We start from the raw sequence: 17,584 nt of genomic DNA, 5'->3' as shown, positions 1-17,584 counted from the left end.
CCAAACTTCTCTAATAACCAAAACCTCTTTCTCTACTGTTCAATTTTTGTTTTTCCCAACATATTTAGTCATTTCTCTTTATATTAAGTCTCCAGTGTATATTTCTTAGCCCATCTGCTGACAAGTGGACTGTTGACAGGTCTTTTCTATGAAGTTGCTGAGTAATATCTAATTTTAGACTTAATGTGTTTTATTTTTAATCCTCCTTCTCACTGTCTTATTATGTATTTCTAGTGATCAAGACTTAAGGTCTGGGAATATAAAGCAAGTGCATATTGAGAACTAAAACAGTCATATTGTACAATCTTAACCCAATCCCCAAATATGTGCTCTCTGGCATGGAGGCATGTACTATTATCGTTAAATATGTATTAAGAAGCAAGATTTAAATTGTTAAGGGACTTGCAAAGGATTTTAGGAAATCAGAAAAAGGCTTTAAGCCAGATTTCCTGGCTTGAGGCTGTATTCTTAGACCACCCACAAGAATTAATTGTTCATTAAAGATCTAAAAAAAGATCTTTTAAATGTCTACAGGAAAGATGAAAAGCATGGGAAGTAATGAAAACAATGGGTAGGAGCATGTGTTCCATTTACTTTTTTTGAATTATTGAAAATACCAAGGAAGAAAATGATATTTTAGATAAGCAAATACTGCTTTTCTTTTCAAATCCATTGTATTTCAAAACAGCTAATTTTAGAATGAGATAAAAACACTTTTATAGCATTCTATATAGAAAGTTCTACTCAGAGACAGAATTTAGTATGCAGTAAAATAATAAATTTGTAGCACAAATAAATGAATTATAGAGCTGAGATTATAATTTTTTTCAAAATGATAATTTGTCAACCTAAGCTCATTGCTTTGAAGCTCTTCTATATAAAGGCATGAAGTAAAACCCAGAAACAAAATGAAGCCAATGACCAAAATAGTCAGAGAATGTGTTCTGAGATTTCAAAGGAGATTTTGGAGTAATAATTCTTCCCAGTATACAACATGGCCAACCAGCTGAATCTGGAACCAGAAACATGGAAGATAACTTGTAGTTCATTTCATTGATTTTCAAACTGTTCCACGAAGTGAGAGGAAGGCTGGACTTGATGTTCCTTACACTTTTATGGAGAACAGTTTTCTTTTATGCTAGTTAAGATTTCCATTGAATTAAGGCTTGCTACTGAAAACATGTGAAAACATGGGGTTTCAACTGAAGCCCTATGCTTGCTTACTAGGCAGATGCTCTACCACTGAACCAAGCCTCCAGTCAAGGATTAGTTCTACTTGAAAGTATGAGGAAAGTGAAGCCCAAAGGAACTGAATGTTTATACATGTGACACTAGTTGCATTAATTTATATTGACCTATTTTTTAAGTTACTGAGATTATAAACTCACAATAGCTCTGTGAATCTGTCATTGTGTACATATATAACTGAATTACTATTTTTCAAAAAGAGAAAAAATTATTAACCTAGATTTCTTTCTGTTTTGTTTTATAGAAATGTATTGATGTAAAAATTGATGACATACTTATAACCTTCTATCACAGAATATTTATCTGTCCTAAAGCATTACAGTATGTAGAATACCATTTGACTGGTGTCGTATGATTTGTTGAAACTGTTTTTTTTTTTACTAGGAATAATAAATATACAATATAATATAGTCCTTGTACCATCAAAGTAATCGCAAGTTTATTTTTTTAATTTATTTTTATTTTTTATTTTTTTGCCAGTCCTGGGGCTTAAACTCAGGGCCTGAGCACTATTCTTGAGCTCTCTCAAGGCTAGAGCTCTACCAAGGCTAGAGCTCTACCACTTGAGCCACAGCACCATTTCCGGTTTTTCCTCTGTATGTGGTATCGAGGAATTGAACCCTGGTCTTGGTGCATACACTCTACCACCAGGCCAAAGTCCCGGAATGCAAGTTTATTCTTAAATAATGTGATTTTTTTTCTATTCAGGATAGGCAGAGCAATTAGAAATACTCTTCTGCTCTCAAGTTAATAGTTACTCAATTGAGCAATAACACTGCTGGAAGTTTGACTCAATACTTTTAAGCTTAAAATTTAACATTGTTCACAAAGCCATATTTCTAGTGGTTTATTCACAGAGTGTAGACATAGACAACACAGTTAAAGGTGGATTCCATCATCAATTATTTCTGTTTTATAAAAATATTGATGAATCATAATTTGTCCCAATTTTGTAGTACTGTCATTTTATCTCTTGTTAAATTAACTTAGTGATACTTGCATAGGTGAACTACTATAAAGTTATTTACAGGAATTGTATTCATGAATTGATATGTTGAAATAAAAGCCTACTGCACACCTAAAGATAAAAAATAAAGTTATCCAATGAACTGGACCCCATGAAGATATAGAACTTACCTGATGTACTTTCAAAGGAATATATGCACAATTTTATGCCCACTAAATTAGAAAATTTAAGAGAAAGCCAAAAAATCGATCTAACATGGTCGGATGCTGCTGACTATTTTTTCTGAAAAGAATTTGGTAATATATACCAGTAGCCACAACAAAACTCCACTTCTGGGTATTAATTCCAAGCAAATAGCTTAAATGGGAAAAATACTTAGGTATTAAATTATTTATCATATTATAATAGTATAAGAATTTAAATGAAGTAAGTGATCTGATCTAAGTAAATAAATGATTTTAAAACAAGTCAAAGCAATTACTACGTAACCATTATAATTATGAAGTGCAAAAAAATGGAACTAGAAACTTTTTCCAGTTAAACAGAATGCTGTCCATGATACAGATGGAAAGAATGGAGACAAAAATGTCATTTTGTGACTTCTTAAAATCACACACAAAAAATGAAAATATAGCTGAGCTTTAATCTACAAAGAGGTGATTTTTTTTCTGGTAGAAAACAACTTCTTCTAATGAATTATGTCTGACGAAGACTCTTCATGACTTCACCTTAACCATAGGAATAGTTTATTCTTAAATGAATGGAAGTGCCTTAGAATAATGCTTGCTGTCACCAAATGATGATATTATTATTCCTTGATTTCATGAGATCAAGGAAAGACTTTCTTCTAATGAGACTACAGAAAAACTTCCTGTATTATCTCCACTGCCTTCCAGGAGGTCTTAGGATTTGGCTCCATTTAGAAAGTTCCATCATAGTTCCCACTTCCTTCCATGCTGAAGTCATTCCATTCTCATAACGCTTAGCTTTTATGGAAGAAACGTACAGCTTCTATGCTAAGTGAGCGCATTACCTCCTCCACAGGTGGCTGAGCAAGGAAAGAAATCTGTCTCTCTCCATCGATGGATGATAGGCTGATAGAAGATGAACTGGACTGTGCTGTCTGCCGGCCCTGAGTCATGGATCTGCAGGAGACAACGGGAAAGTTAAAAGGACTAAGGTGACAGGGGAGGATTTTCTGGGTCCCTGCATGGTGGTACCAAGGGTCTGGGCTGTGAGGAGCTCCAGCAGGAAGGGCAATCTCTTATCCTCCCAGGAAGCCTGGGGTGTCCTTGCATCTGTCTCCGCCATGCTTACCATCCCAGGTTTACCGTCCCAGCTCTTCTGTCACGGAATAGATGGGAATGTCCTGTTGTGATTCTATCACTAGCTTACCCCAAGCCACCATGCCTGTGCCTTTTCCTCTTATATGCCCAATGTCTCTGACATAGACATGTAGATTTTTTTCTGAGCCTATAGGTTCAGAGACATACAATTTGTTTTATGAAAATTATAAATTCCCTATATTGCTATTGAAGGATACTATCAATGGTTAACTTAAAAAAAAGAGAGAGCTCAAGAATTAAACAGCTTTGCCTTTTGCATTCAGAAACATGCAACAGACCCAATTTAGTAATTCATATAGCTGCATGTGCAAAATTACTACTTGGAAGCTCATTAAAATGTGAATTCCTGGGCTCAGCACCAGACATCTAGGCAATTCCAACGCAGAAAGACCAAGAACTAAACTTTAAAAGATGCCAACTTATATTATAAAAGCAATTACTTTCAAATAAAACTAGTGTTTATGGAAATTACAACACCTATTTTTTTTAAAGAGGAAATATGAGAAAATAATTTTTCCAATGGTTTGGAAAAGTACAAGCTTGGGAAAGATACTCAAACTGAAAGAAGAAAAAAGTATTGAATAGAACAGTTAATTTCATGAGGCATTTCAGTATTTCATGAAGGCACAACAATGTCCTGCTCAATATTTAGACTACTGGGTAAGGCTTACACTAATTATTATGTACAAAAATTGTTTAAAAACAATTGAGAAGATTACTTCTTACTGTAGCTACATAGTAATAATTAGAAATGAATCAGAGTCCAACTGAATTCTCAGCTGAAGTAATTCCTCCACCCACTGGGGATTGAATTCTATCATTTGAGTCACACCCCTGGCCCCCAAGTCTTTATTTTAAAGTATTCCCAATAAAGGATAATTGTTCTGGCCTTTGATTATTTTAAAGATAATTTCATTTCTTGGCTGTCAATCTCAAAGAATGGATCCTAAACATCTAAAATATAGAGGAATAAAGAACAATTGGTAAGTCCCAAATCTAGATTTGATTTTTGGAGGAAAATATAAATTTTCTCAGAAAGTCTGGAAGAGCAGGGGAGAAGAAGGGTTAGGGGAGCTATACTTTATCTCATATGGCACTATGGCTCTGACCCATAGAGCCCTCGGGCCTTCTTTAATTAGAATAAACACTGATACAATTCCTTCCTTTAAAACAAAAACAGCTGAAGCAATATACGTCTTCCACAAAAGGGCAGCATTAATTGCAGATTAGTATTTCTCAGTGCTAAGTGCTAGATAGAAGGATATCCAATTGCTGGCTTAGGGATGGAGCTATTATAATTATCTTTGGGCAAAGATATTTTAAAGCTGACAAAATCAGGTCATTTCCTGGAGATGTGTGATTTTCATTCTGGAAAAACTACTAGAAGAGAATCCCTTGAAATCAACCTCCCAGCAAAAGAAAATGTAAAGATTAGAAAATTCATTTAGATTCAGAGATTTTTCTTTTAGAGGGGTGGGGACCGGGCAGGATTCTGTTTTGGGAATGTTAGAAACTGAGAGTATGAGGGGAGAAATTATAGCTGTGTAAGGCCCAAAGTGAGATCGCTGCATCTCTTGGGAAGCCTTATGCTGGTTTATCTGCATCATGTCAGCTTTGTCTATGGGTCTAGTTAAAGCAAGTCCTTTTCTCAGCTCCATAGAAATGACTAGTGGAAACACCTCATGCTCATGCTCTAGATTGATCTGAGAAGGAAGGGATGGATGACGGAGGCAGGGCTTTTGATGTGTCTCTCAAGCTGTTTTCACAGTACCAAGCAACCACTATGGGACTGTGATGATATATGTACTTGGGATTATTTGTGTCTTTGTACCTGTCTTAGTGTCATCTTAATTCTCATTTTAAAGTAGGAAAAAATTCTTAAAATTAAAAGAAAAAAGATGTCTGATTTCTGTCTGACTTCTACAGACATCAGAGCCCATTTTTGATGGGCTAATTGGTGTACAGGCATATAAATGAGGTAGCCATGTTCCTGGCCTGCAGTTTGCTGCATTCCAGCGGGCTCAGCCATTATTATTAGTTCTGTGGCTCCCTAAATCCTAAATCCTCAAATATCACATGCCAGTTCTTAAAAGCATGGAGAAAACTGCAGCGTGACACTTTAGATTGTTGGTATAGGGAGCTGAACACATCTGGTATATGTAATTTTGACCTTCTTATCCTAATAAGAATAAAGAAGGTTCAGAATCAAGCTCTTCTTCCTATAATTACAACATTTCACTGTTTGCAATTCAATATAATGACTTCTCACACTAAAAGTAAACAAGAAGGGGCCAGAGGTAGAAATTAGTGGTAGAGTACTTATGTAACATACACCAAGGCTTGGGTTTGATCCCCAGCAATGAGGAGAAAAGGATAAAAAGGAAGGTAAAACTGGCCCCTCTCCTGAGCTACTGATTGCATTGTCATGGAAGAACTACAAGGAGTGTGTGTGTGTGTGTGTGTGTGTGTGTGTGTGTGTGTGTGTGTGTGTGTGTATGTTTATAGTTGAGAACTGAGTCTGTATAAATTCAAAGGAACCAAAGAAAAATTATAAACACATGATCACCAACAAATACAAAATGGTTCTCTCCCCCACATAAAGCACTGTGCAAGTATCTTTCTCTTCTCTATTGAGAAAAGGGCAATTTACAAGATTCTGGCTATTGCCAAACTAAGTGCCTTGACACTGTCCTAAATAGGCAGCACAGGGTGTTTGCATTCAGAATCTCTATAACTCACTATGACCATGGTTCAGTCATTGCTCTGATGAGGACAGCAAGCATGAGTAGCTATTGGTGACCTGCTACTATACATCTCTGAGGACTGACTAGGTGACAGTCCTCTAGGACATTGAGCTGTCATGCCTTAGGACATATGCAAGTAAATCAATGTGTCTGCTTAGGAAGAGAATCAAATGGAAAACAGAATCTTGCTTTTATAAAAAAATTACTCTTAAATGTCTCATATATATACTTATTTGGGGCTCCTTCCACTGTTGGTAATGATACTATAACCTCAAAAACTGCTACAAGAACATTTTAAATGCTTTTCTTTGCACCATTTCCAAAGTTTGGCACACAGCTGGTGTCCACTAAGTGAATTCATGGATGCAAAAATCATCCACAAATTTCATAATGATATGGTACTTTCAAGTACTTTTGGAATCAGAAACTATTAGTTATGATAAATTCTTAGAATCATGATCATGTTTTTATATATATATATATATCTGTCAGTATTCCTTTCAGATATTACTGATCACTTTTATCAGATAATGAGTTCCTTGAAGAAAAAGCAAAATCCCTATAAATAACCCTCGCCTGTCCATTATCAGGCAAAAAGATATCTGTGGCTTCTGTCTGTCCTTTTAATTATAGTGCTCAATTACATGCACTGTTATTTCAAACTTTTGTATCTCATGTTTTATCTCTCAAATGACATTTTGAAGTCAGAGATGCAATTTATGAGCAATAGTCCATCTGACCTATGCATCAAGTATTTACAAGAATAAACAAGACAGTGTAATGCAGTGGGCTATAAAACAGACTGGTTTATGTTGGAATAGAACAGATTCAGTCATTCCATTTGGAAATTCCTGCTAATTTTAGCAGTTGAAAATGATGACTAAGATTAGGAATTAGTAAATAATCCTAATTATTACATAAAAGAAATAAAAATTGATAGCAATCAACGACCTTTAGATTTCTCATAGAGATTTCTAGTACTTCTGAGGACATCTGGCCTCAGTTTGGAAAATAATGCATTTCAGAGTGCATGAGGAGGGGTTGGCAATGGCTAAATTTGCCCAAAACTCAAGGCAATAGAATAACAAATCAGGGTTGTCTGTCTGGAAACGACAGATGCAAGTGTATTGGAAAGATGGGCCAGGAAGAAAGTACTGTGAGATGGAGCAAACCAAAGTCTGGAGAGACTGGTCTAGGACTCAGATGGAAAAAGAAGGCTAGGAAATAAAAGGCCAGAGTGAAACCCTGGGAGAGTAGGATTGTACAAGAATCTACAATTCTCAGTATAGAGAAAAGTGAGCTTTCTGGCTCTATATCTGAAAACTAGAGCTGTGTGATTGGCCAAACAATGTGTGAAACCTAATGAGAAATGCAACATTTTCTAAGGACCTCTGGTCTAAGCTCCTTTATTCTATCAGCACCAATGGGGAATACTTACATGGAGAATGACTATGTAAAAGCTGAGTAAGAAAGTGAATCATTACTTACTATTAACTGCTTTCTTATTATTTAACTAAAAAATTTCCTCACAACACTTGAGACAAGGATTTCCCTCTTATGAACACTGGTGAACTAGAACAGGCTGAGTGGCAGAGTAAAACCAATGTGATCTTATAGAAAGTTGGCAACAAAGCTCAGCCTGCAGAGGAGAAAAATGATAACTATTTCAATCCTACTGGGATTCACATGGCCTGTCCACAGTCACTCAAAAATACTTTCTTAAGCACATTAGCTCATAGTGAATATATATATATATATATATATATATATAGCTTTTACTATCTGTCTGTTTAATTTTAGGGCTCAATTACATGCACCATTATTTCAAACTTCTTTATCCCATGTCTTATTTCCCAAATGACACTGTAAACAGATATGTGCAATAATAGCCCCGCTACCCTATGTATCAAGTATTTTCTTTAAAATGCATATGTGTATATGGAAGTTTTATAAGTTTACTGGATGAAGTGAAATCATTATTTTGCTTATGTTATTTCCCTGTACACTCCTCATCATTAGTTCCTTTATAATAAAAATACCTTCGTGGTGCTACATTATTATGTAAAGGGTTGTGCTCAAGGCTGTCCAGGACCAAATACAAGAACTTTATTACATGTATGAATAGGTATCTATGATATATCCTGTCTAATTTTAATTGTGTTCTAAAATCTATGTGCCAGTGATTGTATATAGAGATTCCCTTCTTGAATACTTGTTCGTTAAATGTGACATTTGAAATATGATGTAAAAACTCAATGTTAATAAAACCTAAAAAATGAATTTTATTAACACTCTAACTGATGCAGGTATAAATCATGAGCATTCTAGTTTCTTAGGGAACTAACAAATGAATACTTTTGTGGTGCTATCATCACTGAGTGATGCTATCACTGAAATGATACTTAATGTGATGCAATGCATTTATTACCAACTTAAATCTATTTCACAATGTACATCAGGTATATCACAAAAGCACACAATGTTTCCTATCTGTGAGTCAAAAATAGACTTTATGCATCTTTAGCAGTTTTGTAATGCTACTTGTACAAAAATAAAATTGAGATGACACCAATCTTTCTAGCCAAATTCCTTAAGTATAAAAATTTAACACAAATGTGGGTGCCAGTGGCTCATACCTGTAATTCTAGCTACTCAGGAGGCTGAGATCTGAGGATTATAGCTCAAAGCCAGCCCCAGCCCAGAGTTTAAATCCCAGGATTAGCAAATAAATAAATAAATAAATAAATAAATAATACTTATGAATTGTCCTCTTCAGGAAAGAACTGCTCTCCAGTTAACAGGGCCTGAGTTGTGAGTACCTATTCTTAGCTATCCATATTCTCATTATTTCTCTCCTGTTGGGTAATTTTGCTACGTTGACAGCTAGGAACCCATCACTTTCTCCTCTATTGAATCTGGATTCCTGCTTAAGTTTTTAAATGGGAAAAACTAGAGCATGAACAAAAATATCTTAGGTGTTTCCACAAGAACAGTTAAGTTGGAGGATATAAAGAAGAATGGATCTACTCCCTTGACTTAGCCTTATTTTGTATGAAAAGTCATTGAGCTTCAGGAAGAAATGATATACTATGATAAGGGAGAAAGAGCTTCCTTAGCCAGCCAGTCATCCAGAAGGTAACCAAACCACTTCTAATGATTAATGTAATGGCAGGTGTCACCATCAGTTAGATTTTTGCTTCCATTTATCCTAATGACTAAACCTGGACAAACTAGATATAAATTGATCATCTTCTAACCATCCTTGAGAAGTAACTATCTGCTATCAGGAAGAACAAGGACATTGTGAGTGATAAGACTGAAATTTAAGGCTTTTCAAGCAGACAGAAGGAAATGATTTAATTTTGTGTATTTTTGTATACATTATCTCATTTAGTCTCTCAGAAGGACTCTATTGGGATGAGGCAGTGTTATCTTACCATTTTATATCAGAGTAAACAGACTCAAGGTGGTGAAGTAATGTACGAATGCTCACACATCAAGCAAGCAGCAGAATATGTCACATTCCAGAGTGCTTACCTATTCTAGCACACCATCCTAGCACTGCCAAAAATGTATGTACAACCAATGTAGCAAATTTAAATTTTTGGAAGAAATACTTGTCTAGGAAGAAAGACAAGAATTTACTCTAATTTTAAAGATGGTCAGAAAAGGAGGTACCAAAACATTATTTTGGAACCAAGGGCATTAGATAACCATTACTTCACTGTGAGAAAAAAAAATCTTTTTTTTTTGTTCTTATAAAGAACTATAGATGGCATGTTAGGAATAAAATTTCATAGCAGAAGAGTGAAATTAGATGTATATGTCATACTTCACACAAAACTCAACTCTGTACAAAAAAGTAGGGAAAACAGATTTATTTTTGTCTCTCTGGGGCCTGACTTACTTTACTTAGCATAGTTTTTCCAAATATTTCCATTTCTTTGCAAGTGGTACAATATCATTCTTTCTAATGGATGCATAGAATTCCGTTGTATAAATATGTATACCATATTTTCTCGATCTATTCATCTATTGAGGGAGTCTGGGCTCTAGTGCTATAATAAACATGGTTGCGCTGGTGGCTTCACTGTATCCTGGTTTGTAATTCTCCAGGAGTAGGGTTAATGGAGCATAGGGTAGTTATATGTTTAATTTTTTGAAGAACCTCTACACTGCTTTTCAGAGTGGTTGAACAAGTTTACTTTCCCACCAACAGTATATTGGGGTTCCTTTTTGATTACACGCTCACTATCATCTATATTATTTGTATTTGTTTGTTTTATTTTGAAAATGGCCATTCTAAATGGGGTGAGCAGAATCTCAGTGACATTTTGATTTGCATTTCCTTTATGACCAAAGATGTGGAGCATTTCTTCATGTGTTTATTGGCTGTTTTTACTTCTAAGAAGAATCTCTTTAATGCATTAGCCCATTTACTCATTGGGTTGTTGTTTTGGGGGGATCTAATTTTTTAAGTTTTATGTATATTTTGGATATTAGGTCACTGTCTGATGTGTAGCTGAAAAAAATCTTCTCCCATTCTGTAGGATGGCTTTTCAGCTTGTTAGCTGTGTCCTTTGTTGTGCAGTTATATTTTAGTTTGATGCAGTTCAGGTTATCAAGCCTTTCTTTGATTTGCTGCACTTCTGAATCTTTATTCAGCCCTAATGTTCCTGCTTCTCTTTCCTGTAATAATTTCATGGTTTCTGGTCTTATATTGAGGTTTTCAATCCATTTTTGATTGATGCTGTTGCAAGGTGATATATAAGGATCTAGTTTCAGTTTTCTTCATGAGAATATCCAGTATTGCCAGAACCATTTGTTAAGTGATGCACATCAAGGTCCAGAGAGTCAAAAGATCCAAGTTTTCCTTTATATGTGAAAATTGTATTTAGTTTACAAAACTCACAAGTAAATGTGTTGGGTGGTATGCAAGTATATACAAAAGTATTAACCAAATATGGTTAATGAAGTAAGCCAGACTCAAAGGAACATAGGCTCAATGGTTCCCCTCATTTGTCATAATCAGTAGAAACCTTGGGCTCTCCTAGCAGAGATTTGCAATAGAGCAAAACCTAGATACATAAGGCCAAATAGGATGTTGCTAAAGGAAAGGACCCCTGGGATATTGAAACAAAAGCCATATAATGAGTGATTATTGTCCTTAATGTACTATGTTATCTCTCATCTCAAGGGAAACAGTTTTTATAATAATAAATTTTAAAAACAAAAACAAAAATAGGACTTGAAATGTGGATACTGAAGTTCTAAGAGTACTACAAAGAAAACATTGGGAAAACTTTATGACAATGATTTTTGAGATAAGATTCCATAAGAAAATCAACAGAAGCAACAAATAGAACAAGTAAGGCATTATAAGCTTAAAAGTTTCTGCACAGCAAAGAAGCAATCAAGTGTGGAGATAAACCACAGAATGGGAGAAAGCACTAGTTAACCATATATGGGTTAATATGCCAAATTCAATAACAATTCAATAACAAATATTAAGTGACTTGATTTTAAAATGGATAAATGATTTGAATTAACATTTCCTTTTTGTCTTAATTAAAAAATATTATTTTTAAGCAGTTGTACAAAGGAGTTGCCATTCAACAAAGTAGTTTATGAATGCAAAAGATAAACAGATGGCCAACAGATATATGAAAAAAATGCTGAACACCATTAGGGAATTGCAAATGAAACTGTAGTGAGCTGTCAGCTCAGATCTGTTAGAAGAACTATTAACAAAAAGACAAAATATAAGCATTGGTGAAAATATAGAGAAAAGGAAGTCCTTGTCTTATGGCAAGAATGGAATTTGGTACAACCATGATGAGAAATAGCATGTATGTTTCTCAAAAACTGAAAAGTAGAATTACCAGTGACCCATGTGTACATGTGTTGTCATAGTTAGGGGGGTAAGATCAATGAAGAAAGGTAGACAAATGAAGAGAGGAAGGATAGGTGAATATAGTCATAATATTCAACGTACATGATGTGAAAATGAAACTAGGTCAGTTGAGAGGGTGGGTGAGCTTGGAAGTGATGGAGAGGAATGATAAAGGGTGCGATAGTGATGAAGATACGTTGCACTTACAAACTCACATGCTTAATTAAAACCCTTTTGTATAAGTACTAAAGACGACAAAAAAAAGTCCTCTTTTCTGGATATACATGCAAAGGAAATCAGTATACTGTAGACACAGCTGTCCTTCAATGTTCACTCTCTCGTTATTCCCAGTCTCTGCCATGACATGAAAGCAATCTAAGTGTCCGTGAATATTTTAATGAATCATTAAAGAAATATAGCTTAGGGGCCAGGAGTTTGGCCTAATGGTAGAGTGCTTGTCTAGTATGCACGAGGACCTGGGTTTGATTCCTCAGTGCTATATATATAGAAAAGGCCAGAAGTAGCTTAAGTGGTAGAGCACTATCCTTGAGAAAGCCCTAGGACAGTGCCAAGGCCCTGAGTTCAAGCCCCATGACTGGCAAAAAAGAAATATGTAGTATACAAATAATGGAATACCGATTGAAAAGAAAGATGTCAGTGCTTCTAAGGGAGCTTACACATGTTAATGAAATTGGTTTTATGGATAGAAGCATGATTCAATGGTAGAGTGCTTGCCTAGGAATTATGAAGCTGTGTTCAAACCTCAGTACTGCTAAAAATGCTTTGAGACTTAACTATGCTACCTTTTTAAATCTTTTAAAAAAGATCTGTCTATCTATATATCTATGAATCTATCTATTTATCTTTCATCTATCAGACGAGGTTATATTTTAGTGATATTAAAAGATAAATTACATACTATGTATATAATTTTAATAGCTAAATCATGGGAAATGAGTCAAAATAACAATCTTTTATTTTCAGATATTTTTGGGGGGAACAACTATTGGAAAAATGCTTTATTATGAATTGCAGGAGGAAAGCAGTAATCATTTATTTCAGTACCTTAAATTATTCGGCTCATTTCCAAATGCATAAATGCATTTAAAATTTTACGTAATCTGTCTTACAATAATATTTATTTGATTCCTGATGTTTTTTAATAAAATATTTGAAGAAAATAATATATTCTTAAAGTAACACTGGGCCAGGAATTTGGCCTAGTGGTAGAGGGCTTGCCTAGCATGCATGAAGACCCAGGTTCTATTTCTTGGTACCACATACATAGAAAGGCCAGAAATGGTGTCGTGGCCCAAGTTGTAGAGCACTGGCCTTGAGGAAAGCCCAAGGACTGTGTTCAGGCCCTGAGTTCAGTTCCCAGCATTGGCAATAAAAAAACAACACAAAATACTGAAATGCATTCTGGGCCTGAAAAAAAGAGATGTAATTTCTAGCTCTGGTTTAGTACATTGTGAACATAGGTGACCCACTCAACTTCCTTTAAGCTGTTTCTTGGTAAATAAAATGGAAATGTTGGCACTTGTTCTTGAACAACGGGTATGCAGAAGTTACAAGTTCTTTATTCATCTAGCCCTTGTTAACTTTTTCTTCTTATGGAGATAGGAAGACAAATACAGTGTGTCCCTTCTCTTCAGAAACACAGAGCAGAAATATGTAACATAAATAGGTCAGATTACAGAATACTTCTGGAAGGAAGAAATTCTAAAGAATATGTAGGGGTTGATGAAGAGTGCACAGAAGATAAAAAGAAGAGCGGTCCAGTTAGAGAATATTGCATTATGCAAAGGCTTTGTGTTAAGAGAAGGAAGATGCTGCCAGACATCCAGCTGACTGGAGCAGGAGCGGCCAAGTCAAAGAGCCAGTAGAAAGGAAAACGGAGTCCAGGTTAGCATGATCGTAGCAATGCTATGCTATGGCTTTGCATTTTAATCTAATAGCAATGGGTAGAAGTGAGAAACTGGAGTATGAAAATTCCATTTATGGTTTTAGAGAACTCATTGTGAAGGCAACATAGATACTGGGTCAGAGGCTGGGGAACTAATTACAAGTCTATGGTATTAGTTTCAGCATAAAAATACAGAGTCCTATATTAACACGCAGCAAAGATGGAGAAGGAAGAACAATCGTGAGAGCTGATGTGGAACCAGAACTGAAAAAAATAAATGTTTTCCTGAAAGCAAATGAGACAAGAGAAATCAGAGATAAAGCAAGGCTTTTTACTTGCTTGGGTAGATGGATGGCATTTTTTCCTGTTTAAGAGGTAAGAAACAAAAAAGGTAAGGGATGCTTCTGGGCTAGACAAGTTCCACCTTGCGTGTGTTCAGCTCAGTTTGCCTGTAGGATGTCCAAGTGTTGATATGCAGGAGTCAACTAGATAGATGGAATGCATTCACTGATGCTATGAACTATTCAAAGGTGCATCCTATTACCGGAATTCAGCCTTATATTTTCAGGATGGACATTAACTCTTGCAAGGCCACTAGGGAAATTACTATGCTATAAAAGATCCTTTCAACAATACTCTAAGGATTTTAAACAATTAAGATACTTTTTTACTTTTTTATTGGATTTTCTTGCTAATGGAAATTATTTAGTTCCGTACAGCATTATTTCTATTACGAGCTACCTCTAACGGTTTGTAGCTTCTTATTCATGTTTATGGGACTGGCATCTGGACTATATTAATAAAGCTACCATGCAGATGGAGAAAGGACAGTTTGTAGCTCTTCTTCCAGCCAACCTTTGCGTCTATCACAGGTCTCCTATAAGCATTCTTATTTCCCACTGCCACGGGGTCATCAAGTCTTAGCTTAAATCAACTATCCTCTGGCTCCATGTCCCATGATGAAACAATTTATGGAGTCCTGGACACATTACAAGTTTTACAGCTTTACAGCTGAAATCCTTCAGGTCCTCCTGACCTACTGAAGGAAAAAAATATGTTTTATTTTATTGTGATTCCCAAATGTTCCTCCAGTGTGTGCATTTTTCCAATAGAATGTGCATGTTGCTTCCAGCAATGTGTTTTCTATTACCTTAAAGAGTAGGAAAGCACTGATAGAAGGAAACAAGTTAGTCTTATTGCCAGTATAAGAGAAAATAGAATTTGCTATTGGATGCATGATTCGTTGACCATGTCTGTAGATCACTAGTTTAAATTCTTCTTTGACTGAGGATATCTTATATTAGTCAGTGACTGTAACCTTACTATTTAAAAACAGTTTAAAATGATATGTTGGCTAACTAATAAGGTAGTTGCTTATGTGAACACATTTTAATAATAATATATTAAGAAATATTTCAAAAATACAAGTTACTATAAAGTCCATGATACAGCTAGTTCAACATGCTTGAATTAAACATTTCTTGGTTAACAAATCAGCTTTTTAAATACATGTCAAGACCTAAAGTGTCTTTTTCTTTGAGAGAGTATAAGTACCATCAATCTGGTACTTATCTCAACAGGCTCACCTTGACAATGAAATCTGCTGTCAGTGGTCCAGCCATTCTCAGTATCTCTTTGTCTGGAAATTTCTGGAAGTCCACACTAGAATTGTCCACAAGAAAGGTGCCTGTAGAACTGAGACTGTTTTCACCTTTAACACCTTGGAGGGTTTTGATTTCCAGATCTATATAATCAAACACATAAAGAAAGATATTCCTAGAGCTACCATATGCAAGTATGTTTCATGCAACCAAGTTTTGAGCTATGTGAAGCAGAAACATCTTTTCTTAACATAGCCTAATATTTAAATTGTGACATAAGCAAAATACATAGCCATCGCTAGATCTTATAGGAGGTTAAACTGTAGTAAAATTATTTCTCCTTATAAATCGTTCGCTTTCAATTGATCTCATTAGGATATTCTTCTTCACTGTAATTTTACCCTGTCCTTTGGCTAAACCATATATCTTACTGATCTCTGTCTTGACAGTTGTCAGCTTAGAGATCCAGGTTCATCTCTTCATTGTCTTAGCCACTTGTGTGGCTTTATATCCATGCACTGGTTTGTGTTTCCTTATACTTTCTGGTTGCTTACTGCCAAAGCTTTAGCGCTCAACCAGTGGAAACTACTGTCTCCTTTTCTTAAAATCACTGTTGGTACTTCATTACCCTATGTAGCACTTCATAATGCTTAAGAAAGAAAAAACTCAATCCTTTAACATTCAAATCTGAATGCAGTCAATGCTATAGTCTATGAAGCATCTGTCACTGAAGGAAGTTAGGATTTTGAGGGTGGGGGTGAGGATGATTATAATGCATGCCAGAGAAAAATCAAGTAATTCGTGTAACTGAGAGATGATTTAGAATGCCTTTTTGTTGTATGAAAAAAGATGGCCGAAAGCAGTCGTTTTTCCAGCCGTATGCAAGAACCATCAGTTTTGGCAGAGACACTTCAACAGAAAGATGCAGACTTCGGTGAGGCTCAGGGTCTTTGAGTGCAGTTTCAATCACAATGGAAAGCAATAGGGCCAAATCTTGTTTCTACAGCCTTCATTCCTCAAGCTACCCTACATGCCGAACTATCTCCAGAATGTGATTTAATTTAGTTATGTGAAAAGCTTGAAGGTCTAGACCTAGATCTAAGCATCTGATTCAATCACAGCAAGATGTCTCCCAGCTGTTCTTCTCAAAGTACTTCTGAGCTAGGGCTGGATCAGATTGCCTAGCCTTGTCCGGATTTGTTCCTACATATTTAAGATTGGTCTTATATCAGTCCAGCTTCTGGAAATGTGGGGCAAAAAAAGCTGCAAGACAGACAGGCTACCACTACTGTATTCAATATGCTGACTTACATGCTAAATATGAAAAATGAAAAAAAAAGAACATTTTCAACTACACATATGCTACTAATACCATGTTTGTTGGAGAAAAATATCCATCTCATATGATTTGTCACTATCTATGAATATCATTTCAGATCTACCTACTGACTCTTGGAATCGTTAAAGCTAACAAGCTTCCTAGCAGTAGGCTAACTAGGAAATATGAAAAATTAATGAAGTCATTAAAATGAAATTTTCTCTTAATTTTTTTTTCTGTAATGAAGAGCCATTTTCCCCATTTGGTGATAATCTTGTCCTGAAAAATTTACTTTGGTCTCTGTCATTGCTTACAAAAATACAGTGTTGAGTGAGGTTGTTATGTGAGACTTGTCCAGTTTCAAGGGGAAATACAAACCATGAGGATAGTATAAGTGTATACACATATATTATCTTTTGACATGTGAACATTATATTTCATGGAGTTTATCAAAATAAACAAAAGAGCCTAGATCAATATAATATGACTTATAACTTTTTTATTTTTCTAAATTGTACCTCATTTATTCCTTAATTCACATGACCCTTAAATACCACTTCT

The 17,584-nt window shown here is 35.3% G+C and overlaps 1 protein-coding gene across 1 annotated transcript in view; it reads right to left on the bottom strand.

Moving 5' to 3' along the window:
* Adamtsl1 (ADAMTS like 1) overlaps positions 1–17,584 on the bottom strand; it is a 628,790-nt gene that overhangs the window by 191,706 nt on the left and 419,500 nt on the right. The window contains exons 8-9 of the mRNA XM_090329363.1: positions 15,691–15,848; positions 3,249–3,360 (exon numbers count right to left, since the gene is read on the bottom strand). Coding sequence (XP_090185489.1) covers positions 3,249–3,360; positions 15,691–15,848 — 270 coding nt within the window. The remainder of the gene's footprint in view (positions 1–3,248; positions 3,361–15,690; positions 15,849–17,584) is intronic.

The sequence above is a fragment of the Megascapheus bottae genome, chromosome 3 (genome assembly GCF_031878675.1).
Source record: "Megascapheus bottae isolate mThoBot1 chromosome 3, mThoBot2.hap1, whole genome shotgun sequence".
Lineage (NCBI taxonomy): Eukaryota > Metazoa > Chordata > Mammalia > Rodentia > Geomyidae > Megascapheus > Megascapheus bottae.
The sequence above is the reverse complement of the archived record's forward strand: the minus strand, read 5'-3'. Positions and strand labels throughout refer to the sequence as shown.